Source organism: Haplochromis burtoni, unplaced genomic scaffold, assembly GCF_018398535.1.
Source record: "Haplochromis burtoni strain Fernald_Lab_line unplaced genomic scaffold, NCSU_Asbu1 Contig_21, whole genome shotgun sequence".
NCBI lineage: Eukaryota > Metazoa > Chordata > Actinopteri > Cichliformes > Cichlidae > Haplochromis > Haplochromis burtoni.
In genome coordinates, this window is record NW_024582382.1 from 1,112,874 (window position 1) to 1,139,689 (window position 26,816).

The 26,816-nt window shown below is 39.2% G+C and overlaps 3 protein-coding genes across 5 annotated transcripts; 1 reads left to right on the forward strand and 2 right to left on the reverse strand.

The window, feature by feature from the left end:
* The first annotated feature begins 10 nt into the window (after positions 1-10).
* moto (minamoto) lies at positions 11-22,972 on the forward strand. 2 transcript variants are annotated; one of them, XM_005920330.3, is made up of 9 exons: positions 11-91; positions 14,330-14,452; positions 14,753-14,855; positions 16,112-16,284; positions 16,394-16,498; positions 16,655-18,137; positions 18,615-18,749; positions 21,438-21,615; positions 21,682-22,972. In XM_005920330.3, the coding sequence occupies exons 3-9, from the start codon at positions 14,793-14,795 to the stop codon at positions 21,870-21,872; spliced, it is 2,328 nt and encodes a 775-aa protein (XP_005920392.1). In that variant the 5' UTR covers positions 11-91; positions 14,330-14,452; positions 14,753-14,792; the 3' UTR covers positions 21,873-22,972. The 2 variants fall into 2 exon arrangements, with proteins under 2 accessions (XP_005920392.1, XP_042074538.1); XM_042218604.1 differs by lacking the exon at positions 11-91 and adding an exon at positions 13,986-14,002.
* On the reverse strand, positions 7,567-11,494 carry fzd2 (frizzled class receptor 2). Its single transcript, XM_005920331.3, has one exon. It carries the CDS (start codon positions 11,303-11,305, stop codon positions 9,668-9,670), a length of 1,638 nt encoding a protein of 545 aa, XP_005920393.1. The 5' UTR covers positions 11,306-11,494; the 3' UTR covers positions 7,567-9,667.
* Positions 22,973-23,165: 193 nt separating the features above from the next.
* ccdc43 (coiled-coil domain containing 43) lies at positions 23,166-26,596 on the reverse strand. Of its 2 annotated transcripts, XM_005920329.3 has the most exons (6): positions 26,508-26,596; positions 25,757-25,980; positions 25,167-25,260; positions 24,119-24,251; positions 23,914-23,966; positions 23,166-23,784 (listed from the first exon to the last, which is right to left on the reverse strand). In XM_005920329.3, exons 2-6 carry the CDS (start codon positions 25,928-25,930, stop codon positions 23,597-23,599), a joined length of 642 nt encoding a protein of 213 aa, XP_005920391.1. In that variant the 5' UTR covers positions 25,931-25,980; positions 26,508-26,596; the 3' UTR covers positions 23,166-23,596. The 2 variants fall into 2 exon arrangements, with proteins under 2 accessions (XP_005920391.1, XP_005920390.1); XM_005920328.3 differs by lacking the exon at positions 26,508-26,596 and having other exon boundaries at positions 24,119-24,254.
* Positions 26,597-26,816: the final 220 nt, after the last annotated feature.

Below are 26,816 nucleotides of genomic sequence, written 5' to 3' on the forward strand. Positions count from 1 at the left end.
TGGCGCCATCTAGAGGTGGACTACATTTCCTCAAGCACTACAAGCTTCCGTTTTGAATTGTCGGCGTTGCTATTATTAGTTGACCTTACATGTAAGTACACAGATCCATATGAGGATTTGCACACTGACACAATTCACCATAGTTGATTTTAAACCACAGAGTCTTTCATCTTTAGAGTTTTAACACTGCATTAACTTGTTATGAATTAAAGCCATTTTCATACCCTCCCCACCCTTGTTAGAGGCTTAAATGTGATTGGAGAATTAACTATAAGGACTGGTTTTCGTAACTGATTGAAACTGATCTGGAGTCAATGACTACCTGAAGTTTAAAATCCATGGACATCACAAAGTACGTTTTTTCCTTTGAGATGCTCAGCGAGGCCTTTACTGCAGCCACCTGCAGTTTCTGCTTATTTGTGCGTCAATCTGCCCGCAGTTTTCCATGCTGTGGAGTTTGCTTTTTGCTGCTTTTTGCTGTCTCTCTGATAGGTTTATTTGGCTTTTTTGTTGTTGTTGTTGTTGCATCAGCATTTCTCTAAACCTTATATTGAACATTCCAGTTAAAAGATATCAAATGCAAGTCCAATATTTGGAATCAACTCCAGATCATTTATCCATTTAATTTGTCTTTGAATAATGAGGGAATGTGCCTCACCTGGCCATCAAACTGTTCATCAGCCCAGTGTCCAATTACAATACTCAAACAAAACACATCATTGTCTAAATATTCATGTAACTGACTGTGTGGTGGTACTTCTTCAGATGGACATTTTATTTTTCTATTCTTCTCTCCCAGTGGGCTGTAACATAGTGGACTATTGCTTATATTACCTCACGTCTATATTTGCTGTGGGAAATGGGCCTAGTTTGAGAGTGGTTTTGTGTGTCACAGTTGTTGTGAGCCAGTGGCTATGATTGGGCTGTGCTCATTTAAGGCAGGTGTATTTGATTAAACTCACACTCTGGTCTGCTGCCGTCTGAATTATACAATTAAGATGCAATTGAGTACATTTTTTCTCTGTGTGCAGGCCAAGGCCTACTATATGCCCTAGCCTAAAGGCAGAGTTGGTTTGCTGAGGTCGGGGTGATTGCCAGCCTACTACTTACAGGGTGGTGGGTCTTGTAGAACAACTGCTGTTCCCTGTTAAAGTTGTTGGTGTGTGAAGTGTAACTGACTTGTGGCATCGCTGGTCCTGGCCTTGGACTGTGTGTTTTATCCCTTTTTGTAAGTGGGTCATAGCACTGTTTTATATCTTTGTTTTTTTTTATGATCACTGTACTAATAAATTATCTTTTAAAATTTTATTGATTTTCATTTTTTGCCCATGGCTGAGATGGTTGGTCAAATTAACAGGGCACTAAATGGCTGTCTAATTTGCTGCAGATAGACAATTTCATCACGTTTTAACTGTTGGTTAATTTTGACTTCTGTTTTGTAGCGGTGTATGAACAGCAGGGGGTGGTATTCACCAAAAAATTATTAAATTATCCATGAACCAATCACTAAATAAAAGGGTTTAATCTTGAGATATCAGGAGTATTTTTACTCTTTACATATTTTGACATGTACCCTAAAATATTTGGTCTCCTAGCAGGAGTTTTTGCACATAACAATAATCTCCACAGGAAATATGTTGAGCAGAGGTATCCTTACATGCTGACCCTGCTGTGCAGAAGGCCCTGTTGTTTTCCGCTCTGTTGGTTTCACACATTGTCCGTGAGTGGTCCTCAGCAGCCCTCAGGGCATTCCTGGACAATGATTTAACTTGTGTGGCAGAAGCCACCACAAAAAACTAACAGGATGCAAAAGAAAACCACAAAATTTCTTAATACCGCTAAAGGAAATTGCTAATGAGCATAAACTGGCAAATGACTTCCTGCAATTTCACAAATTGAAAGACTGGAATACTAAGATTTTATCTGAGTTGGTCTGAGACACCCAGCATTTGTGGTTTTATATGTCAAAGAAAAAAATATCTATTTTCTGTATCTGTTTATATACGAACAACTTAAACCACAAATAACTACAGCGACGCTCAAGCAAATGGAGGCCAAATCTTCTCTGCTGTCTGACACTTCGGTGAGATGGGACTTGACAATCTTATGTGTGAAAACATTTGTGAGCCCATATGTGTCTGCGTTTCACTCCCACCTTTGCAACGGGCCCCTTCAACACTCTGTTGTTGGAGAGGGCCCACATGGAAGTGATTATGCTGAGCAGAGAGTGAAATTACAGAGAGAACCTACAGAACTGGAGCCTTCCAACAGCCACTCATTCACACAGATTTACTCACATATTCACAAGCACAATAGTGAACACACGTACAGTGAAAGAATTAACTTCAGCTGTGAGGCTCAAAATATGCTTGTTTTGTGCTTTAAGGTTTAAAAGTATCCCTTCCTTTTCACATATTGGACTGACTGGCATCAAAAGCTGTATACTTGAGAGGGTCTAAATTGCAATCTTTTTGGTTTTTTGTATCTTAGCATTTATCCTTACAGTTCTTGGAGACTTAAGGTGGTGTTATTTCATGTATTTCTTTTCTATCATTGATGTATTAAATACACGCGGACCCCTGTGTGGCTGATTTTTGAGTTAAGTAGCACAGAAACATTCATGTTCAAGCTCTGCTGCCACCCTGCCTTTACATTTCCATTGCTGGCTCTTTTGGTACAAGGCCACAGCATGACTTCCACCCCACCTTCCCAGCCCTGGGCTGGAGTGAGAATCGGCCAAGGCTGTAAATTCCTCAGAAAGAGTTGTTAGGAGGGCCTCCATTAAAATAAGGGGGGCGGCACTCGCCAGAGAGGAGCCGACTCAAGAAGTCGTCATTGAAGCCTGAGGCCCTACTGAGGCTCATGAGAGAGTAATAGATTAGATTAGAGTATTGCCATCTCATTCTCTTCAATAAATTTAGTTTATCTTTAGATGCAGGTGCTCAGAGTGCTGCCATGTTTCATTAATGGGTCAATAAGAGTGATTTTGCTGCCTTGTGAATTATCTGTAGGGGGTTAATTGACCTGTCAATTAAAAGCTGCGGTTACTTCAACAGCTGTTGCATTATGTGGCTTTTTAGACTCACCGTAGCCCCCTGCTGAATAGGACTAAACTGCCTCAAGTGTTTTTACAAGACATGGAACAAAAAGAAGCTTAAATACCAAAAAAGAACAAGTCATATTTGTGATTGCTCTATTCTTAAACTATAAGAGGTGAGAAGACTGATCGGATAGCAGTTCCAAAATAAGATAATTAATACAGTGAAATTGTAAGTATGGAGTTGACACTAAAAGTTCATTCCAGAGTATCCAGCAGCATCTTTACATTCATAACAAGATAGGTGAGTGCTGTGTCAGACTAGAGGCTTGTCCTGTGACACTAACATAGTGAAAAGCCTGTGTTCCAGAGAGATGTTGAAAGCACACTTTTTCAAGTGACGTCATCTTTTCAGAGTACCAAAGCTATAACATCACATCAGCATGGTTTGATAGTCGCAGTGATTTTTTTCCAGGGGTCCGTACTGCAGAGCTCGCTCAACTTCTAATGAATTTGAAGGATATCAATTTGAAGAATCTTTAATCTCTTTTACTTTTACTTCTTGGTGATACCCTGTGAACTGCTGCTATGGGAAGCGGTCTGTAAATGTGTATCACTTGTGGTTTTAAGGCACAGGGAACTTTCCAGCACAGAAATGTTGATATTTATCTGTGTGTGAAACAGATAAGAGCTTTTAAAATAGAAAAATAAATAAATAACGAGGCAATAGTGCATGCTGGAGATCTCTATAATACTGTTTGGCTGGCTGTCGCAGCATCCAAAAAATGGCTGACTCCATGGAAGCAAAGGAAGTGACATAAAAATACCCACTCCCAGAGCTCTCTCCTCTCTCTAAAGACTGAGCTCTATTAAATTAAATGACTTCTTGTCTTGATTATCTCTGTCAGCATGATCTAGAGTCTTTAACCACTGCCATAGAAAGCTTGGGAAGGATGTGTGTTTTGTCTGGCACCATTTCTGTCATAACTAGAGGCTCCGAACTCTTTAGTCACCTCTTTTACTTGCATAGCTGGATGAAGAGTTTTCCTTCTGCCGCTGGACTTGGTTTTAACACCTTTGACACTTTCTGGGCCAGACTCAATCATTTAAAACTTGATGGGTTCAAACTGCCACTTTTATCTTATATATATTATATATTCAGTCTGGGCTGCACTTACATGATAACAGCTCTTGTCAAGGTCTCTAATAATCTGCTGCTCACATCTGACTCTGGGCTGGTTGTGTCTTAATTCTGCTTGATTTTATCCGAGCTTTTGATACTGCAGATCACAATATGTTAGTGAGCCATTTGAAAAAACTGTTGGCATCAGTGATGTAGCGCTGGATTGGTTCATTTCATATCTTTCTAGCAGGTCATTCTCCGTAAGGATCAGTGATGCCTCTTCTTTTTATGCACTATTTTCTTACAGAGTCCCCCAGGGATCTGTCTTTGATCCTCCATTTTTTAAACAACCTACATACTTCTGGTTGGACGAATGCTTCAGAAATACAGTATAGATTTTCATTGCTATGCAAACAATCCACAACTCTATGTTTCAACCTGGTACTATTGATAACTTATACATTAGGTCTTGTGTAGAAGAAGTTAGAATCTGGACGTCTAAAAACTTCCTTTAGCTGAATGACTAAAAAAAATGAAATAATCATAACTGCACCTTCCTCCCATAGCTCTGGTCTATGTCTCGAAAATATTTGCAAAGAGGCTTGCAATTTGAAGATATGATGTTGATGATGACATATCATGATGTCCTGTTTCATTCAGTTTTGACAGAAATCAAAAATTGTACCATTCCTGTTGCAGTCCTATTTAAAGAAGGTCACTCGTGATCTTATTTCTTCTAGAATTGATTACTGCAACGCACTTTACTCAGGCATCAGTTACCATACCATACACAGACTGCAGTCAACTCTGAATGATGCTCCAACGGCTTTTAACACAAAAGGAGCGACCACATTACACCAGTCCTTTGCACGATTTCAGTAGTTACCTGTTAGTTTTAGATTTGATGTTCAGATTTTATTGTTGGTTTTTAAAGCTCTAAGTGGTGTGGGCCCTGTCTAGATCTGTGTAAAGCTGTCTGCCTGGCGACAGGACCACAAGTTTTGTAACACAAATTTATATTTTTGGGCTTTATCGTGTGCATACATTGTGAGTACATTCATAGTCTCCATAACATTGAAATTTGCAACTTTACAAAAATAAATATGTTCAGCTGTGGAAAAAAACACACAACACAGTAGCAGAAAAACCTGTGCTTTAGTCCCTAACACTGTGTGTGTTATCATTTGCTACTTGTACCATCATTCTGACAGTTTATGAGAGAGACATGGTTGTGTACACAGTGTGGTGTCTAGATGCACATTAACCATTCCTTTTACTTCAAACACACTCCTCCCAATCAAGACCATTATTATCCCAGGCCTACTGCAGGCTCCCAAAATATCAGTCATGCAGCTGTCGGCACCTCTCTGCTCGGCAGCTGGAAAGGCTCTGAGCCACTCCCCTACTTTCTACACTGATTCTGCACCCTTGTCCTTGAAGGCAGGGGACTAAATAAACTCCCCCAACATCCCAGTGTCAGTATCAACAGTTTATGTTTGAATTCTTGTCAAAGCCACCTTTGCATTGTCTGTGCGCTTATGAGCATACAATAGCACATAGATACATGTCAATAAAAATCAGCCAACGAGAAAGTAAAGGCGGGTACACTTTCTAGTTTTAACTGTGTTCACCAAATCAATGCGATTTGGAAACCAACAAAGTGTAGTGATCGCTAATAAGAAGAGCTGGACATCTTGTTAGAAATGATGTATGCCTACAGACCCCATTATCATCTCCTTTCACTGATAAGATAAAAGAAACCTTTATTAGTTCCACACATGGGAAATTTTTGGTCACGGCAGAAGTACAAGAGCAGTAAAAAATTAAGAGAAAAATAATATAATAGAATAAGATAAACAGAATAACATACTATACAAAATAGAAAGAACACTATATACAGTGGGATAAGTACTATACAAATAGAATAAAATACTTTGTTACATAGGGAAAATTGCACATCCAGGAAACAGGGTGAGAGTTACAAATCTGTATGAGATTTTTGTGTGTGGTCCTCTGCAGAGACCATGTTGTAGAGTCTAACAGCAGTAGGGAGGAAAGACTGGCAAAATCTCTCCGTCCCACATCGTGGGTGCCACAGCCTTTCACTTTTCAATCCATGGTTGTGGGTGGTGTAATAACCATATTAATATTAAAGTAAATGGATATTTTAAATTACTTTTTTTAAATCAGCAAAGTTATTTGTACTAAGTAATGTAGTTCTTCAAATATCATGGCTTGTGAGGTAACAATGAGGGGGAAAAAAGTCAGCAATTAGAAAATGATTTTAAAGACGACCAAAAGAAAGACACCTCTTTACAGTGACCCTTTATGGCTGGAAGCCCTGAATCAAAGTCAGAAGCTGAAATACACATTTAAACCATCATATTTCTGCCAATTTGTTACACTTGATTCCACTCTGAAAGCAAATGGCATGAGGAGAAAGAACATATGGCATGTCCTCTTGAGACTTCAAGGCAATATAAGACAAATAGATAGAGTATGTGCTCTGGAAAACCTCAGCTACTCTCCTATGGTTAGGATAATGTATGACTGCAACTAATCCAGCCTTCTGAGCATGGGTTCCTTCTTGATTTTGTGCCAAGATTTGATTAGAAACAGGCTTACTACATGTCTGGATCCCTTTTTCTTCCTTTCCTTTTTTTCTAACCATTTTCCTCTTTTTCTTAGTCCTTTGTCTGGTTGAAGCACTTTCACAGGCTGGATAAAAAGTTACAAGCTAAGAAAATGTTCATAGTACATTAGAGCATGCTCAAAAGATGGATCTACAGAACCTGTGAGAACACTGACTAACAACACGATCCTTTTCCGACATGCCTAGACCTTCGTCTAATAGGAGCGACACCATAATATCAACTCTAGAAACATTCTTCCTGTCTTCATGATCCTTGACTTGTCCCTTCTTGCCCCCAAGCAAGCTGGAACCAACTGCATGCAAGATTTAAGATCAGAGACCAACAACAGACTGCAGCTTCCGAGAAACGTGGAAACAACATTAAAGAGCAGAATTTACTCTGGATAGTTACCAGCGCTTGCGTAGATAATATTAACAGTTTTATGCATAAAGTTAAAGTTTTAGGCATAAAACTCCAACTAATGCTTCACATTTTTAAACTGTTCTCTCCATGGATAGAGATTGTGAAGTTCACCAAGTAGAATCTGTATTGAACTACCCCAGATAGGACTGGGCATAGAAAACATTAAAGACTTACTCACAGAGTATATTTTACAATTTATTTTGTGGGACAAGTTACTAGGAGCAGCATCTGATTCTATTTAGTTTTGATGGTTTGCGATCAAAGGTTTTTGTTCTCAGAATATTTGCCAAATCAGAATTATGTCTCTCCTCATTTGGATTCTCATTTTCTTTCTCTCTTTGTTTTTTTTCCCCCCTCTGCAAGACAAAAGCAACCAAATAATTCTGAATTTTCCATCACGCTCTCCAAATCCCTCCTCCCCTAAATCCTAAAACAATCTCACTCTCTTCACCACTAGGACCCCACCCACATACCGCCTCTCTTCATTCTCTCACACTTCATTCGTTTCTCTGCTTCAGTGCAAAGCCAAACAAGCCAGCCATTAAGTTGAATATAGCGCAGGAAGTGGGCCTTCGGGCCAGGCAGTACTGTTTACATGAAGCTTGTCAGGTTTCAGCGGCACTTTGAAGTGAGCAGCACAGGAGACTGTCTGTCACTAGGCAAAGGCCCAGCACTGCTCCACTGACTCACTCACATTCCCCCCATTCATCTGAGCGGAGAGCGGCAGGGAGGGTGGAGACATAGAGGGTGTAAAAGGGCAGAATAGAGGAGGCAGGTAGATTTATGGTTTTCCCCCCCTTTAGAGTCTCTGTTCTTACCTTTAATCACTCTTACCCATCTGTTATTACAACCCGTCTTTATTAAACCCTTGGTGAGGATATAAAAAAGACAAACATCAAATAAATATAACAACCCATTGGTCGTGATATAAGTTGAAAAGGTAACTCAAATTAGAACATTATCCAGAGAGGTGCAGACTAACTCACTAACTCACTCACTAACAGTATATACTATATGCATACACTATATGCATGCCTCTAGCCAAGAGCTTCTGCTCTGAGGCACAGGGATCAGCTTTCTCTTACACATCCATCTACTTCATGACATCACTGCAGAGACGATTGAGTTTCAGCCATAAGGAGCTTGGGGGATTCCAACTTGCTACAATACACAGAGAGTCCAGAGAAGTAACAACAGCAAATCTGAATATTTTTCTTCCGCCTTCACCGACCGCACAAGCGGGAACATTTTCACACATATGCAACAGCACAGGCTTGGCTTGCCAGAAGATTCCCATTAGTTTACACAACAGGCAAAAAAAAAAGTTTCTTGTTTTTGTTCAGCACTCGAACGCAATGTTAATGTACATGTGTGAAGATGTTCCCTGCTGCATTCTTACATGGTGGCATTAGTTGCTTAGGCACAACCCCCCCCCCACTCACACACACAGATGTTAAATATTTTACAATTTACTGACAGAGTAAGTGATTAACAGGCGAATTGTGTTTATACTGACAGGCTCAATGTACGTGGATTCCTTGTATTTCCCTGGGGGATAGTTCTGTGTTCAATAATCACTTTAACTGTTGCCCATCAGTCTGAGGCAACAGATGTTCAGGTGTGATACAACCCTCACCCCTTGAGAAAACAATGTGGCTGTGCTTGAATGAAAGAAAATCACACGTTAACAATAGGGTTTAATTATTAAAACAATACTGAACACATATAAGAGCAGAAAGATGAGAAAAAAAAACCTCACACAAAGCATGATGTTCCTGTCTAACCACAAGTTCAAAATTCATAGTCATGAGTTGATATCTGTAAATTCTGCAGAGACTCTGCACATGTTTTCTGTAAATTAAGAATAATAACACAATGTTCTAATCTATAATCACAAATTAACAGAAAAGAAAACGCAAAAAGAACAAAAAACAGGCATGTCTTTGTCTGGACTTGTGGCATTCATACAGTGCAAAATTACTTAGTTTGAGTACACTAGCAGATAAGGTAAAGTATTTACTTTTTAAATACAATAATATAATGTTGTGTTTTTACAAATACTATTTACAATTTTGTAAAACTGTACATGAAATGTTTTTGCAAGAGTTCAAAAAAATTCAAATCAGTCATTCATTCTGTGTTCTATTGTCTGCTGGATCATCACTCCCCAGAGTTTATGGAGGCTTTAAGAAAGGAACCAGAGAAGGTGTGGAGAGCAATCAGCACATGGCATCCATAGCCATGATTGTTATTTGTTCACACAGTCAGGTTCAGTCTGTGTTTATACAGCTTGTGTTTTTCTCAAAATCCAACCCTCAGTTTGGCATGCAAGTGTGACTAGAAAGCTGAGGCAAACACAAATGCTACAGCTACTCACTGTGCTACTTACCTATGACATGAGGTATAGATAATAAAACAAATAATAATCCCAGCAACACATGTGCTTTCACTCTACACAGTGGTCTCTCCGTGTTTGCCATTTGTCAGCCTTGTGTAAAACTTATGCCAGGAGTTCAGAGTCTTTCCAGACCAGATCCAGAAACCAGAGGTGATGCCCACTATCAGAGTCATCAGATATTTGATCATGAAGACGGTGAAGTCTGGTGTCATGTGGGGTCCAGGATGCATAGGGCAGGGAATGGCCAGGCTCCTGCAGTTGTGGCTGACCCAGCTGTGCTCCCAGTGGGACCGAAAGGCCTGCTCATAGAAGAAGCATGCAATAACAATGGTGGCAGGTACCGTGTAGAGCACGCTGAACACCCCGATCCGTACCATTAATCGCTCCAGCTTCTCCGTCTTGGTGCCATCGTGTTTCATGATGGTGCGGATTCTGAACAGTGACACAAAGCCAGCCAGCAAGAAAGAGGTGCCGATGAAAAGATAAATGAAGAGAGGGGCCAAAACAAAGCCCCGTAGAGGATCCAGGTTGCTGAGACTCACAAAGCAGACTCCGCTGAGCACATCACCTTCAATCTGCCCAATGGCCAGGATGCTAATGGTCTTGACAGCTGGCACTGCCCAGGCTGCCAGGTGAAAATACTGAGAGTTAGCTTCAATGGCCTCGTGGCCCCATTTCATACCTGCAGCCAGGAACCAGGTGAGCGATAGAATGACCCACCATATGGAGCTGGCCATGCTGAAGAAATAGAGCATCATGAAGAGGATAGTACAGCCTTCTTTTTTGGTGCCTTGGACTATGGTCTTATAGCCATCAGGGGTGAAGCTGTCATTGCACGCCACCCTATCACCGAGGAAGAAGCCTGCTATGTAGGCAATGGAGACCATAGTGTAACAGCCAGACAAGAAGATGATGGGCCGCTCTGGGTATCTGAAGCGTTGCATGTCAACTAAATAAGTGGTTACTGTTAATAACGTAGATGCACAACAAAGCACAGACCAAACTAGAATCCATATGCGCGAGAAATGAATTTCTTTATCACTGAAAAACATTTTCCCACCGCTCCTAGATGACTCACAGGGAGCGGCACAGTCCTTCTCTTCTAAAAATTTATAATTCAAATATGGGGGAACTTTAAGAACAGACGGGCAATGGAATGGCCTTCCACGTGGGGGGATTATGGAGACATCCGACGTTCCTGGAACAGATATAACCGGAGGGACAGTGGCAGTGGAGGAGTCATTTTGGCCCACGCAGATTTGTCCATCTCCCAGCACAGGGAAGTTTTCACAGCGCAATCGGTCCGGCCACTGAAAGCCAAACTTGTTCATAAGAGCCTCGCAGCCCTGCTTGGCCCTCTCACAAATCGATCTGCATGGAGGAATGGCCTTTTCCAAAACTGTACAAACAGGCGCATACATGGAACACAGGAAGAATTTCAACTCTGGCGAGCACTGTACCTTCACGAGCGGGTAAAACTGGTGCACTTCGAGCCCTGCGTCCTCCTGGTTGGAATGACCCACTAAATTGGGCATGATGGTTTGGTTATAAGCAATGTCCGTGCACAGAGGTATCGAAATCGGCTGACAAAATCCATGTTCCGGGACAACTATTCCGTTGTCGCCTTGATACTGTGCTGATATCAGCAGGGGCAGCAGGACCGCAAGAAAAAAAGTTTTGCAAAAACGCATCTTCCCAAGTTTAAGTATCAACTACAGCCTGATAAAGTCGCTGTAAATTTATCTAGTGAGCTCCTTCGTATTATCAGTTCTCCAGTAACAGTAAGTCTCTATAGGGGGGCAAAGTTGCTCCTCTCTTTGTTGCTTAGTCTCTGCTTAAACACTGCTGGCTGACTTTTTTCTCTTCTAAATACTCAAATTCCCTTCGGGCCAGCGTTAGTGAGAAATACGCCACAACATCCGGTACAATCTTTCACAATAAAATCCCAATATGATTTTGAAGGAAAATACTCGAGTCTCAGATATTTTTGCTTTAATGCCTAACACCCGCACCAACACCATGACCACCATCATCAGTAACAATCAGCATCATAATCATAATCGTAGCTTTGGTTGAAGGTTGAAGGCAGACAATCTAAGCTGACTTGCATTGCAATTGCACACACCTGCTGCTATATATATATTTTTAGTATTTCTTTTAGCACTATTTATATTATTATATTACTATTTATTACCTTATTGTTAGGGCTGTTTTTGTTGTGCATCTGCACCTTATTGTTGTCAATGTCTACGCATGGGACAGTGTGAAACGTAATTTCAATTCCTTTGTATGGCAAGTACATTTGAAGAAATTGACAAATAAAAGTATTCTATTCTATTCTATTCTATTCTATTCTATTCTATTCTATTCTATTCTATTCTATTCTATTCAATGGCACCTGTGGCATCAGAGCCTGTGGCTGTGTCCCAATTAAGAGACTGCACGCTTGAAGTACGCGCACTACGTGTACTACGTACGGTGCGTACTATAAGTACGAGAAGTGCGGAAGTGAGAGGCTTGTGAAATGGGACGGTATACGCTTCGTCGCGCTGTTCAGGTTGCCTAGCAACCATGATACTAACCGCGAGACACGTTACATACAGCTTTGTTTGACAGAAATGAAGGAGAAAAATGTTTTGTTGTCATTCATTTTTGTCATGACATCACTTTGATTAGTTGAGTATCTGAGGCTGAGACCACAGGACTGTAAAACATGATTGTTGGGCTTCATTTCTGTGCTGAACAGTCATTTAAGATTAGTTAGTAAATAACAATTAGTTAATGTTGTTCATGAGACTAAAGTCATCTCACTGTGGTAATGTAAATATAATATGGCCAATATTATAGTATTGCAGATTATTATGATATATATATAGTACATTATATACTGATACACATATACATATATCACTGACTTTCAGCTTGTTGTGTTTGTGGATATATGACTGACTTTAATTATTAAACATTCGCACATAAATAAGTGACGTCATATTCAGTACTTTTGACAGTTCACTCTTCGGCCGCTCCATCTTATTAGGGAAATTCCATATACATAAATGTAAATTTCAAAACTCAACCCCATCATTTAATTTGTTTTTGATTGAAATTGAATATTACTTAAACTCTCTTAAATTAACTTCCAATAAAAAAGGTTTATCATTGATTGAAATTCATTCAGAAATGTTTAACGAATGAGCTGTCACAACTTTCAAGTACAAAGTTGCTATGAAGTCTGACACATTCCCCCCCCCTTTCTTTTTTTCTCCTTTATTTATTTCTCCTTCTTATTTCATTGTACTGTATATTGTTACTCTTATTTGCCTTGTATGTCTACTATACAAACTGAACTGGAATGACTGACTGTTCGCTTTATGATTTCAATAGTTTGGGGAAAAAAAACAACCTCTTCGGCTGCTCCCTTCTGCCGTATTTTCTGGCAAAATTATCCACACCCACCGCCGCGCTATGAATTGTGGGATATATGGGACCACGAAGTGTGCACCGGACCACGCTTGATATTTGGGGAAATCGACGGCGCATTTGGAGTATGCATACGCTTCGAATTGGGACAGCCGTCGTCGCGTGGCGGTGACGTAACCGCACTTAAAATGCGTACTTCAAGCGTGCAGTCTCTTAATTGGGACACAGCCAGAGACTCTGGAGACATTTGAGTCAGGAAGTGACAGGGGGTGACTGAACACATGTATTATTATCATGGACAATCCATTTCACCTGCTCCATTCTTCACTGTGGAGGCAGCAGGGCTGATTCTCTATCAGGCTTATTTGTTATTCTACATTCCCATTGTTGTCTGTGTGTATGATTTATGGGATATGTGTAATATGCTCTTTTGCACAATCTGAGTCTTATTTTAAGTTCATTTTAATTTTCTTTATTGTTATCGCTTATTGTTATACACAATTAAGACAGAAAATCAACAACAACCTTGCAGAAAATAAGAACTTCATAATGGGTACTTTTACTTTAACAACTTTAACAATACTTTAACAATGTTCTTTTTATTCTAAATTATAATGGTTTTTTTTATTTATTTATTTATTTATTTTTATCTCGGACCCACATTCTTGCATGGATTAAGAGGGTTCAATATCTGACCTGAACAACCTGCACCCATGGATTACAAATTTGGGGGTTCTTTTGTCGACCAAAATCGGTTCTGTTCCGTTTAGGCCCACTAGAATGCGCATGCTCTTATTTTGAAGGAACACTTTCTTGTCTACTGGTTGCATTTTGAGACGCTTTGAAATTGACTCCACAGCTGGAGTGGTGTGGTAGAACAGACTTTACAAGCGCCCCTTAAACTAAAATGTAGATAGGAGAAGGGTTTCGTGTCACTTTCAAGTGTCCATCAGTAACTCAGTTTGTTTGTATGTACTAAGATCATAATATCTTCATTTTAAAATTAATTTAATGAACAAACTGCAGACCTAAAACTGACTACTACCACTTATATTAGAAGAAATGATTATTATAATAAAGATAGTATTTACATGTTCTGCTTAACATAGCCTATAAAGCCTTTATACACAGTTTCTGTGTAAGGTGTTTTTTTATGTTAGCACCTGCCATGCCACACCATGGTATAAATTATGGGGGAGGGGATGCCGCTACATGTTGCTATGCCCCTTTGTTTTCTGCTTGATGTTAATTGGAGTAAAAGTATAATCCCTCAGCCTCAGCCAATGTGCTTTCAGGTCGCGAGGGCAACATCGAACATCTCCTGGGTGGACTTGAGGACGGCACGAGAGGGATTAAGGCGATGATTGTCGAGAAAACTGTTGAAACGCCTTAAGTTCGTCTTGTTTGACTAAATGCGGGTAGGTAACTTTAAACGGTACATTTTGCTGACCAAAAAGTTAAAAAATAAAATAAAATTAGAAAAAATTTACTGGTAAAAGCGTTAGGCTAAAGTTACGGGTTAAATTAGCAAAGTCATCATCAAAGTTTGCTAGCTTATCCAGTTACATAAACGGCTAGTTAAGTTTGCTAAGTTGGCTAGCTGAAAAGTTGCCTTTTCCCGAAAAAGTAGTTTGCTAATGTATTTTCCATATCTGCCAAATGTCTTAATTTACTATGCAAAGCTTTATAAAAATGTTTCGTCCTTTGTACATTGCCAGAGCTGTAACCGAGTACTGAAGAACCAAAGGGGAGTTCAGAATGGCGTTTGATGGACGTCAGAGCGCATTTGCAAATTCACTCTTCCACAGCTATCAACGTCAGGTAAGCAGGAATAAGCAGTAATTTAGGCTAAGGTACTTTGCATATTTGAAATATCTCCATTTCTTAAGAGTTTATGATAGGCCAACTCACTGATGATCATTTTTTTCCTCCATAGTTAACCATATTGGTTAACTTGTGTTATGGGACAAAGGAAAAAATGCAGTTCATCCCAAAGGTTTTTTTTTTTTTTTTTTCTTTTTTTTTTTTTTTCAATTCAGATTAGAACCACACTAAGGAATGAAACAATGTTTTAATTATGATCTCTAAAGTTGTGCTTGCAATTCTTGGAAGTTTTTCTTTCTTTCTTTTTTAAGTTCCTTGTATCGCATAGAGATGTTTTAAAATTGTCAAATAAATAGGTCTACCCTGGGGTTTCTTCCCAGTTGGATGTACTTGTAAACCTTCCGTTACACAGCCCAACCACCTTAACTGGGTCCTTTTGACATGCAGGAGCAGGGGATCTACTCCAGGAATTCCTTTGGACGTCTGAGCTTCTTAACTTGTCTTTTAAGTCTGAGCCCAGCCACCATATGGAAGAAACTAATTTCATCTGTTTGTATTCATGACCTCACTTTTTTGGTCAATATCCAGATTACCTGATCCTAGATGAAGGTTGGGATATTGATAGATTGGTAAATCAAAAGCTCTTTGTTCATTAGGCAGTCTAGTACTGCTGATGCCACACTGCTGGTCCAACTTGCACTCTGTCTTCCCATCACTTGTGGATAAGATCCCAAGATACTTGCTTCTTGAACCTTGCTTAAGGCAGCCTCTCTCCCCCAACACAGAGGGAGCATACCACCGTTTTCCAGCAGAGAACCATGGCCTCAGATTTGGAGGTGGTGATTCTCATTGCAGCCATTTCATGCTTTGCTGCAAACTGCTCCAGTGTACGCGGGAGGTCACGCTTTGACCTTGCAAAAATTCTCTGTGGTATAATATGAGATTCCCAAAGTGAGTGACCCCCCCCCCCCGGCTATGCTTTGAGATCCTGTTGATGAAACTCAAGAACAGGATTGGAAACGAGAGGCGACCCTCTCACTCCAACACCCACTGAAAACGCTGCTAGGCTTTTGCCAATATATTTTAGTTCAAAAACTGGCAAATAAATTAACATTATCATTTCAAATGTAATTATTTGAAATAATTTAAATTCCGTATTTTTACAGAGTTAAAATTGTCTGTGAAAGTTTTAGCTTAAGTGGTGTAATTTGCATTAGTTTGCCTTATATGAGATTGGATTTTCTTTGTTTCAGGTGGGTGTTAATGCGGGAGGTGGAAATGGCAGTACGGTAGCAATACCCTTCATTTCCATCCCCAGTGTGTCACAGCAGGAACAGGACACTGCATCCTATATGCCCTGGTCTTATTCTACTCAGGATGATCCTTATGAACTCATTAGATGTGCCCAGCCCAGCATTAAAAGCAGGTATTCACCTAAATGAAGTTGTAAGCAGTTTCATTGCTATGCAGCAATGCTTGTTCAATCAAAACGGCTAGTTGTTATTTCCTAAGAATTTATTTTCTGTTACTTTAAGGAAACCCCCTGAAAATGCTGATTATGGTGGTGAGAGTGATCTACAGGGTCTAGTGTCAAATATTTTGGATGATGCAGATTCACAGGATAGCTTCTACAGTGAAGGGTATGTCATTATTGTGATGCATGTAGTAGTTTACTTCATGCTACAGTGTGCATTGTAAAACTTAATAATCAACAGAATAAGATATGTGAAAGTTTTACCTGCTTAAAATAGTTTGTGATTACTGTCACTAAAGGAATTCCTCAATTCCTCTTTTAGGACCCTACCTACATGCAATCCCATCTGGTCTCCAAAGACATTGAGTGAAGAACTGCTACAGTATTTAGAATCTGAGGCAAAAATGCAGCATAACCCTTCCTTTACTCCAAACTATGTATCTCAGGAAAGTTTCAGTAAAGCACAGCATCGGTCAGGAGACAAAGATGTTGGTGAGCTAATGCAACAGTCGAATGGCCTTGTTTCCAATCGACAGTGGCTTTTTAATGGAGAGAGCTACCTACCCCATCCCCAAAAGCTGCCACCAGGTCTACCGGTACCAAATGCTGGAAGCAGCTATACATCACAGATGCAGCAGAACAAACATGTCAACATGTCATCTTATAATAAAGGAGTCAATGGTCAGGCTTTTAATAATTTTCCTGACATCAGTGACATTTTTAGACCTCAAAGTGAAAACAACACACCCTGTTTTGAATCTTTCTATGAAGATAACTACATCCAGGACAGCATAAAGCGAAATGGTAATGGGCAGTATGTACCAGAACACATTAACCATCTGGTCAGCAGTTTTCAGTCATTAATGACACATGGGAATGATGGTGTGTATTGTGGAGACCTGGGAAACATGCATAAGCAGATAGTGGGCATGGACCATGAAGATAACGTGGCTGAACAATGGAAAATAACCAGTCCTACAATGTCAAGACAGAATTCTCCTGGAAATCAGATTCCAAAACAGCTGATGGGAGAATTGGGGACAGTGCAAAGAGAAAGAAACAGAGTGAAGAAACAAACATTCAAAAAGGATGGCTTTCAAGATCTACCCAATTTCTACCCTCAAAGCACAGAGTATGTCCAACAGCCAAAGCAATTCCCTACACTGTTAAATCCCCCAAATCAATACCCCAAAAAGATGGTGCACAGAGAGAACATAAATGTAAGTACAAACCAGTATTCAAAACATCAGCTGCAGAATAGGACAAAATCCCAGGTTCAGAAAGAAAAAAGCAAAATGCAAGCAAATGGATTTCTAAGAGAGGGCTTTGCTAGGAGGCCCCAGTTCAACACTTTCATGAGAGAGGGGGAAGCACAGATCCTTTCACAAAACCCATACTTTGACTTCCAGGAGACTGTGCAGTATAAAAGATTTGATGGTGAAAATGGCATGGTCAATGCAGGGAATGTACAGCAGTTCATGCCCTTAATGTATCCTGTAAATGACCCCAGGAGGTACTCGGGGATCCCTGTCAAATCCAACTTCAGCTCTAGATCCACACAGCCTTATGCAAGTAGTGTTCCTGGCATGGAAGCAGATGATGTGATTCCAGTTAATGAATCTGCAGCTTTCAACTCCTACCTCAGCGACATGAGGACCCACAGAAGGGACAGTACTTATCATGGAATGGCCTCAGCAATGACAACTTCAGTGTTAAGGAATCATGGAGGACCAGTGATTCAGCTTTACTTCTACCTGGATGAGTGTTATGAGCAGTGGAGGTGTTTGGAGAAGGAGAGAAAAAGGGTATGCCATCAAGTCCTGATTTTGTGTTAGAGGATATTAGGAGTAGAATCCCTCTTCAATCTAAAGTTATAAAAAAGTTTATTTTATAGAAATTAAGTTAATGAGGTCATTTGCTCAGCTGATGAAACATGATACAAATACAGCTTTTGTGTGTGCAATACAACTGAATTATACCAGTAAATGTATTTTTAGTCAGCTAGGGTCCAGAATAGAATAGAATAGCCTTTATTGTCATTGTACAAGGTACAACAAAATTGGAGTGCCACTCCCTTGGTGCAAAATGCAATAATAAATATAAAATATAAAAAGTACAATAAAACAACCGAATCTCTCTATTGCTAATATTTAGCATCAGCTTGAGAAAAATCTGTTTGCAGCTTATGATGTACAAAAATATTTTGTTGGTATTTATAAAAAAAAATTCTACCCTTTAAAATTTTTTAAGGTTGTCATATTCTTGTATATTTTCTATTTTAGACAGAAGTCATCCTTACAAAAACATTTCTTGAGAAAAGAAGTCCAGCAGTGACCAACAGTAACCTGCCCAAAACTCCACCAAATCCCACAAGAGTTGACCACCTCATTGTTAATCAGATAAAAGAACAAGCAAAGGTGAGAGCCCTGAATTTAATGCTTATATACTGTCACCTACAGGGGAATTTTATCACAGCAGTTGCCAGTTGTTAACAGTTACAGGCAACTCAGTTCCTACTTTTTTTTTTTCTTTTTTTTTTTTTAAGCAGGGGCACTAATTAAAAATCACACATGCATATAAAATACTGCCCCAGTAAGGCAAACAGTTAATCTTAATTGTTTCCTTACATTGTATTTATAATAGATGGGTTTAAATTATGGCCTTGGTCATTTTTTGTGGAGTGTGTCAATTGCTCAGACTAAACAAGCAAACAAAAACCCCATAAGTGGCAAATACACTAACATGACCTAACTTATAGTAGTATACAAAAGTCTTGAGCCACCAATTTCTTTTGTTATTCTTCCAAGCAGCCAGACTGTCTTGTAATTTTTTTAAAAAAGTGGTTTTCAGCAGTATTTCTCCAGGGTTTATGAATGCCTTTTAAAGTAGTCATTTACACATGCTTTCCAATCCAGTGCTTTAACATGATCATTTCTTTAGAGGAATATTTTTTTTGTTAAGCCTTATAGCATTAATCTATGAATCATTCAAGGATAAAAAGCCCCCTTACTCTGGGGCTTTCCACATAGAGCAGACAACTTAGGAAAGAACCAATTTTAAATTGTGTCTTTAGACACTTTACTAGCAGCCTGTTTTTATATGTCTAAATATGCATATCATATACATGCATATCTATCTATTAGGGGTGCAACGATACACAAAATTCACGGTTCGGTTCGATACTTTGGTGTCACGGTTCGATATTTTTTCGATACAAAAAAAATGTTCATGCCTTTTTAATTTGTCATTTATTAAAATTATAAATATATATTTTAACTCAAAAGTACAGTTTTTAAATTTAACCCTAACCCTTGTGCGTGTTTTTTATTTTGACAGCGAATGCGCACCTGCGGACCACTTATGTGCAGCCCTGGTTATTTAGCTCGTCATATTGCAGCCACAGAAATTCTTTTGTCCATGAAACCATAAAGCTGCACTTTCTTTTTGCCTTATAGTCTGATTTGTCATAACTTCTCCGTTTTGTGGTAAGCTTTTCTTTGGCTGTCACTTCTTCACCCTGACCTGTCTTATTTGGCTCAGCAGAACTAAAATATATATCTGTCTGTGAAGGTTCTCAGTCATCCAGGTCATCGTAGTCAAATATAATCCTGCTGCTTTTACACACGCACTCACATAAGCTCAGCGATTCTCTGCGCGATCAACCTCTCACATGTTTAAGCTGCGGGAGATTTCACTTGTCATGTTTGCATAGTAAGCTAACGATTAATAAGACGATGTCAGAGGAATTGGTGCGCAAATTATCATCACTCACAGATCAGTGCTGTCGCTCTCTATACACAGTTCGCGCGATTGCAAAGTGAAAGCAAAAAAACAAGCGCAAATTCAAACGCGATTTCAATATGTCACATATTGACAGTGGCTCACCGATGCCAATGACATAATTACCCAGCTACATTTCCGAAAGAATGCAAAAGCATTGACATATATTTTTCCTTCCTACAATAAGCCCGACGGGCAGGGCAGAGATAGATTTTGGTAGCCCGACTGAAAAATCGCTAGCCCCGGGACGTCGGGCTAGCGATATTGCGAGCCCTGTATCTGATTGAGGAATCACTCATCTTTGGAAAAGAGAGTTTATTACAGAGAAATGTCTCTTTCCAAAATAAAAGCTATACTATCCGCTTCTTCTGGGCTATATTCTCAGCAGCATATTAAACAGCTGTCTAAATGACTCGGCTAAAGTTAGTAGCATGCTTGCTTGTTTTTTTTCTGCTTCCACTTGTCTTTGCACTAGGATGATGTCGGCGTAAATGTGCAGTCATATTCGTTGTGTTCCCACTAGTGCTTTCAGGTTAATCTCGTTGAAATGACCTTAACGCCACAACACGGCAAATCTCCGTTAACGAGCTACCGCCGATCGCCCCGTGCATGGGGCTAGACGGCCAACACGTTAACGAGCTAACTGCGCTAACACACTAGTTCCCACCCATGTAATTGAGCATTGCATGGCACATCCAACATACTGTTTTACTTTAGTCCATGACTCGCTTACCTTCAGGGTCATACGTCACATGAAAACCAAAATAATTCCAAACGCCAGATCTGAATGAGGGTGGGGGAGGTCCATGTAAGGAGAGCTTAACTTCTGTCTCGCTAGCTTGCCCTGCGCTCTTCCTTCTGACGATGCTGTCTGTGTTGAGCGCTCAGTGAATCTGCGTTCGACTACTCCGCCTAGGCTGCACTGTCGACCTAGGCGGAGTAGTCGAACGCAGATTCACTGAGCGCTCAACACAGACAGCATCGTCAGAAGGAAAGTTGATAAAATAAATTACAAATTTTGTATTGTTCGATACATATGCGTACCGAACCGAAAGCACTGTATCGAACGGTTCAATATCAATACGAATATCGTTGCACCCCTACTATCTATATATTGTATTTTCACCTATTGCCTATAGTCGGAGCAAAATTAAAAGAAATGAAATGTTTTAAGACCTTTGGACATTTTAACTGTAAACCTAGTCAACTTCAATATTAATTTTTTTTTACATTTTGTATTATTTTCATGCATGATATGTCATCATTCCTTGGGATTGGTCTTTTATTATATTTTTTTTAATTGATCTTTTTGTGATGTGTTACAGGTGGCAAGTCTTCTGGAAAAAATGGAGTGTCTATGTGGTGTTCCCCTTCCAGCAAACATCCACACAGCCCTGAAAAAGAATGATATGGCCATTTGTGTCACACAGGCAAGATGTAAGGAGGAGGCTGTGAACATGACCAAGCACCAGTGGCAGAGACCTAATTTCACAAAGGACCGAGGTAATCCACGTAGTGGTAAACAATGTTGTATGCATGTTCCATGTTCTAATGTGTTCTTTTTCACAGACACCTTGTTGGTGGTCGTGGCTCTGAAGGACCTAGCTGCTACCACTAGGAAGCTCTGCACAGCTCTGTGGTGTGCCCTCCAGATCACACTGCCAAAACCCATCATCATCCAGGATCATCATATTATCAAGGAAGACGCAAACAAGGAGAAGTGCCCTTCTTCATTTGAAAGATACTCTTTTAGGTTATAATTTAGCAAGCGACAAGTATGAGTTGAAGATAAAATTAAAGTCACTCCACATTGCCCTGCTTTTAAGTGTTCTATAGCTAGCAGGGTCAATGAAACAAAGGTTATTGTAGTATTACCTAACTGAAAGTCAAAACCACATTTTATCTGCAACACAAAGATCACTGCAGAGTATGAGATGAGCAATTTAAAAGTGCAATGACTTCATTATTTGGTTTCAGAGAGCTTCTTTCGTTGTGTAGGAATTGCATGAAATATTTTATCCTGCTGCATCTTAACTTAATTTCATTCAATTAGTGTCAGACGCAATCAACACAAATCTTGCACCATCATTGTTGTATTTAAAGGCACTATTTATGTAGAAGATTTCAGTGAATCTTCATTGTTTTACTTATTTATTGGAATGTAATGGAACCTCAGTTCTGGGTATTCCCAAGCAATAATTGATTCTCAAGGGCAGTAGCTTAAAATGAACATGCTAATTATTAAAATGCTTTCTGAAATATTCCAACTGATTTCAACAGCTTCAGTTTTTCATATTTAACTTTAAAATTCTACAATGGGAAAAGTTTTTATCTGCAATTTGGTGCCACTAATGTAAATTTCTAATAAAAAATATAATTTTAAGTTTTAATCACACTTCCAGCTAGAAACATGGTATTAACAGACATATCGGTGGGACGTTAAACTCTGAAAACACTGAAATGTTCAAAGACTTGCTGCATATCAGTGTCAATAGTTTTGGATAAATGTTCCATTTAGTATTTAACACTTTAATTTGTTATTAACTGTAATCATAATTCTGTTATGTGAAATGTAGTCTTAAGTGGAAAATATGGTCAAGCTTTAAAGTGTAGCATCTAAAAAATTGAATGCATTAATCAATTAAAAAACATTATCAGTGAATTGACAGTTTGTCAGCAAGGGACCAAAACATTGAGGCATTACAAAGAATTCTCAGGAAATACATATTGTGTCATTTCTTCCCTCGTGTGCTTTGTGAATGAGCAGTGTTGTTCTATTCCTGCTATTTTAATGTTTCTGTTGAATTTTTTCTTGTTGTTTGAAGTGGAAAAAAAGCAAAAATAAAGCAATTTCCTTGCTGAAAAGTTTTTTTTTTTTTTTTTTCTTTTAAATTTATTTTAAAAGATGAACCGTAAACATTCAGAATGGTGGTACATAATATATTTGAGGTCATTTACAACTGTGTTCTTAAAAAAAACATTGAGTTATTACAGCAGCACATGCCTTTAATCAAAAATGTTTTGAAAAATGAAGGCATTTGCAAGATGTTGCGAAGGATAACAGGCTCAACTGTTGAGTTAAAACTATTTGGGTTTCTTCACCCCCCCCCTTACGATTAGTTCAAATCTAGGTTCAGCAGTATAATTCCATCATTTAAGGTTAAACGTACTTTTAGCCAACTCAAAGCATACTATGTATTTATTGGAAAAACTATATTTGGCAGACTTAAGTGAAAATTTGACTAACAAGGGATTGACCATGTTCATCATTGACATACAGCTTTGTTTTTTTTAAACATCTGTTTAACTCTGAAAACAAGACATTTATTTTTATTCTTAGCATATAGTTTGTTATTCACACACATTATGAGAAACAAACAAGGGTCTGATGTGGATGGTGTTCAGCTGAAAAAGAGCCAAAGACTTATTTTTTTTTTAATATTGTAGCAAAAATCTTTTTTACAAAGTGTCCTTTCTTTTGGTTTTATCTTTTGCGTTCACCCTTCTGTGTACGCTTCTTCTCCTTCTCTTTTCTGTCCTGTTTAGCTAGTTTGTCCTTCTCTCGCTGCATCTTGTCCATTTCCTTCTTCTTTTGAGCTTCTTCGCGAGCCTGGTCCCGCTTTTGCTTTTGTCTGTTCAGCACCAGCTCCACATTGGTGTTTTTGAACAGGCCTGACACTTTGAGTAAAGGACAAGTGGAAGAAAACTAAAATCTGTACAAATCATGGTTATGTATCAATTATCCATTCTTTGGGTTAGACTTGGTTACATACAATTGTAAAATATCTGCACAAAGGATACTTTTATCATTTCCAGTGATATTTCCAGTTGTTGGCTCCTCTTCTTCAGCTTCAGTGCTTTAGTCAAGGAAAGAACTGACATCTTAAGGGTTATGACTGCACTGGATGAGACAGTTTCCCTCATTTCCTTTGCATGGTGAAAAATATGGATGATTGCCAAACTGACTGCAGACTTACTGTTTTTTCAATCAATACATCAAGGATATTCCTCTTCGTCTGTTACATTAGCATATTGAGCGAGAAGGGCTTCTTTCCTTTTCTTGGACTCCTCAGACACCTCCTTCTGCTTCACCACAATCTGAGCTTGTTTTTCTATCATACTGGCAATGGCCTGGACCTCTGCTATAGAGAAGAAAGGACAAAAAATGTGCTTTTGCTATTTTAGATTTTTTTTCCTCTCTCGCTGTCAGTATATAGGTTTACTAGCAGATGGAGCCATGAAGGCAATATGTCTCCACACAGCATAACACTTCCTTATGGTTATGTACATAGTCAACATTCTCATTCCAAACTCAAGCCTACATTCTGGTTTCAGCGTTTCAGTCTTGGGGGCTGCTTTTGTTAGTGTTTCCAGGAAATCTCTCCCTTGGATAGAAGTGTCACAAAGCACTCTGCTTTAAACTCAAGGCAGACGATCTTCAACTCATAGATGTAATGCTTCTGTAAATTTAACCAGTATTAAAGACAGCCTAAGTAGCAAGCTGTCTTTTCCCTTTTCAGTCTGGATTTAAATAAACTGATGAATCTGCCATCCTTTGATGAATTTATTCTTGTGTTCTTTGTAGAAAAGATATACAACTTTGATCGCAGACTACAGGCTTACCTGTGATTCCTAGATTTTTTAAAAGCAGAGTTGAAGGTAATGCCTTAAGCTTTCAGGTCCCTCTTCTGTGGAACTACCTCATATTTTAGATCTGGGAGACAGACACCCTCTCTAGTTTTAGGCTTAAAATGTTGAAAAGGTTATATTTAAGGCTGGATCAGGTGACCCTGAACCATCCCTTAGTTAGGCTTCATTAAGCTTGGCTTGCTGGGGGGCTTCCTATGATGTACTGAGTGTTTCTTAACTCACCTCTTTTCACCCTGTGTGCTTAAACACCACTATTGCATTTTAATCATTAGTAATTATTAAACACTCACTCGCTCCCATGCTTTGGCTTTTGTCCTGTTTGCTTTCCCCTTACTCCCAACTGAGTAACTCTGAGTCAAGGACAATAAATATGGTATCGGGAATGAATCAGAGTCATACAATACCATCATCAGCATCCTTTTTGGCTGCAGATTTGCTGCAACACTCTTCCCACTGCTTTATGATCTGTTTACAGACATCTTCCACTGTGTTCTCCTCCTGTACACAAATGACAGCGAATTCAAGCAAGTCACACAGAAGTAACAACTCAAATTCTGACCTCACTACATAAAACATATTTTTTTCCAGGAGCAGTGATAAGACAAGAAGTTTAGATACGTCATTTTATCAATATATACAACCTGCACTAGGTGATTTACTGTATTTTTTCTGAGCCGCAAACGTAAAAACGTCTCGGAAAATGTAGAAAAGCCTTTATTTGTTACGTGGTGCGCATCATTGCGGCTTAAGACCACATTCATCTAAAACCTGGCGATTTCTTAATGGGGTTTGGCGAAACAATTTGACCTATATTACTACTGGATCTTAGCTAAAGAAACTTAATAGCATCTACGGTCGATCATTAGTGCCACATATAGAGGCTGACATCAGCACTGTCACTTGGTAAGCTACCAGGAGACCGACAAGACGGACAGCAACAGACGAGAAAACACAGCCTTGTTGGGAGAACCGAACATGCGCTTCGAATATTCACCAGAAATGCAGATAAAATTCCTTGAAGCGCATCTTCTTTCTCCTCGTCGGTCTCCTCCTCTTGCAGAATCCCTAAAATGTACGCCCCATACACCTCACGATCCACTTCTAACAAGTCCAGTCGATCATTTAGCCAGCTTTCAAACTCCCCGGCGTCTGTCAAGGGCGCAGCCATCTTGGCCCCTTTGGGTCCTACGATGCAGCTCGGCTGTCCGTTGTCATTGCCTGCGAAAAAGAAAAAGTTTTAAAGGTGTTTGACAATTCAGCATTTCAATACAAAGGACAGAAAAAGCGCGACCAAGGTAATGAATCGTTTTTATTTTGTAACAAGCTAATACACAAATGTAGCAGCTGATTGGCTGACTATATGAACTTAAAAAAAAATCAAATTTATCTCTCGCTGTTGCTTTGAAAGAAATGCTGAGGCAGTTTGCGTGCCAATTACTATTTTTTCTTTAATTGTAGCATTTTTGAAACATAAAGAAAATGTTTATGCAGTCATAGAAATGTGTATTTTTTACTTATAACTTTTGTCTCAACATGAATTTAAGCTGTAATATTTATTCACAGGGTGACACTATTAGCATTTTTTGTATTCTTTTGCAATTTCTTCTGTTTTCAGCCACAAGATTGTAGTTAAACTGAGACGAAAGCTGCCGTCGTTTAATGAGAGAAACTCTGCATCCATTCCTCATACAAGTAGCTTATAGACTGTATTTTCTAGTCTTTCCTAATTTCTGTGATTACCTTACCAAACCACCACACGAACGGTCCCTACACTTTGCCCCCTGCAGAGTAAATCATGCACACAGATTATACTTCAGGGGTGCACCTATAAAGCTAAATTACAACTCGTAGTCTATGAACACAGGTCTTGTCAACTGTCCATCTGAATAACATTTTCTGTGATAACTTTATCATGCTGCTTGTTAAATTGATTTAGCAGCCAAAAATTGAATCGGTGCTAAATGCCCAGCATTGGCAGTCGCTTAAGTGCCCTGGGATACTGCCACGAATACCAAAGTTTTTGATTGAAAATTAATGTTTGATTGTTCCGCAGT

What these genes read in the sequence shown, in the direction of transcription:
- moto (XM_005920330.3), top strand. Translation starts at nt 14,793, where the DNA reads ATGGCGTTTGATGGACGTCAGAGCGCATTTGCAAATTCACTCTTCCAC. An exon ending in GATAGCTTCTACAGTGAAGG is followed by an intron (nt 16,499 to 16,654) that starts GTATGTCATTAT and finishes TTCCTCTTTTAG; the next exon opens with GACCCTACCTACATGCAATC. An exon ending in TAATTTCACAAAGGACCGAG is followed by an intron (nt 21,616 to 21,681) that starts GTAATCCACGTA and finishes TCTTTTTCACAG; the next exon opens with ACACCTTGTTGGTGGTCGTG.
- fzd2 (XM_005920331.3), bottom strand. Translation starts at nt 11,305, where the DNA reads ATGCGTTTTTGCAAAACTTTTTTTCTTGCGGTCCTGCTGCCCCTGCTG.
- ccdc43 (XM_005920328.3), bottom strand. Translation starts at nt 25,930, where the DNA reads ATGGCTGCGCCCTTGACAGACGCCGGGGAGTTTGAAAGCTGGCTAAAT. An exon ending in CAAAAAGGATGCTGATGATG is followed by an intron (nt 24,255 to 25,166) that starts GTATTGTATGAC and finishes TCTTCTCTATAG; the next exon opens with CAGAGGTCCAGGCCATTGCC. An exon ending in AATGTAACAGACGAAGAGGA is followed by an intron (nt 23,967 to 24,118) that starts ATATCCTTGATG and finishes TGACTAAAGCAC; the next exon opens with TGAAGCTGAAGAAGAGGAGC.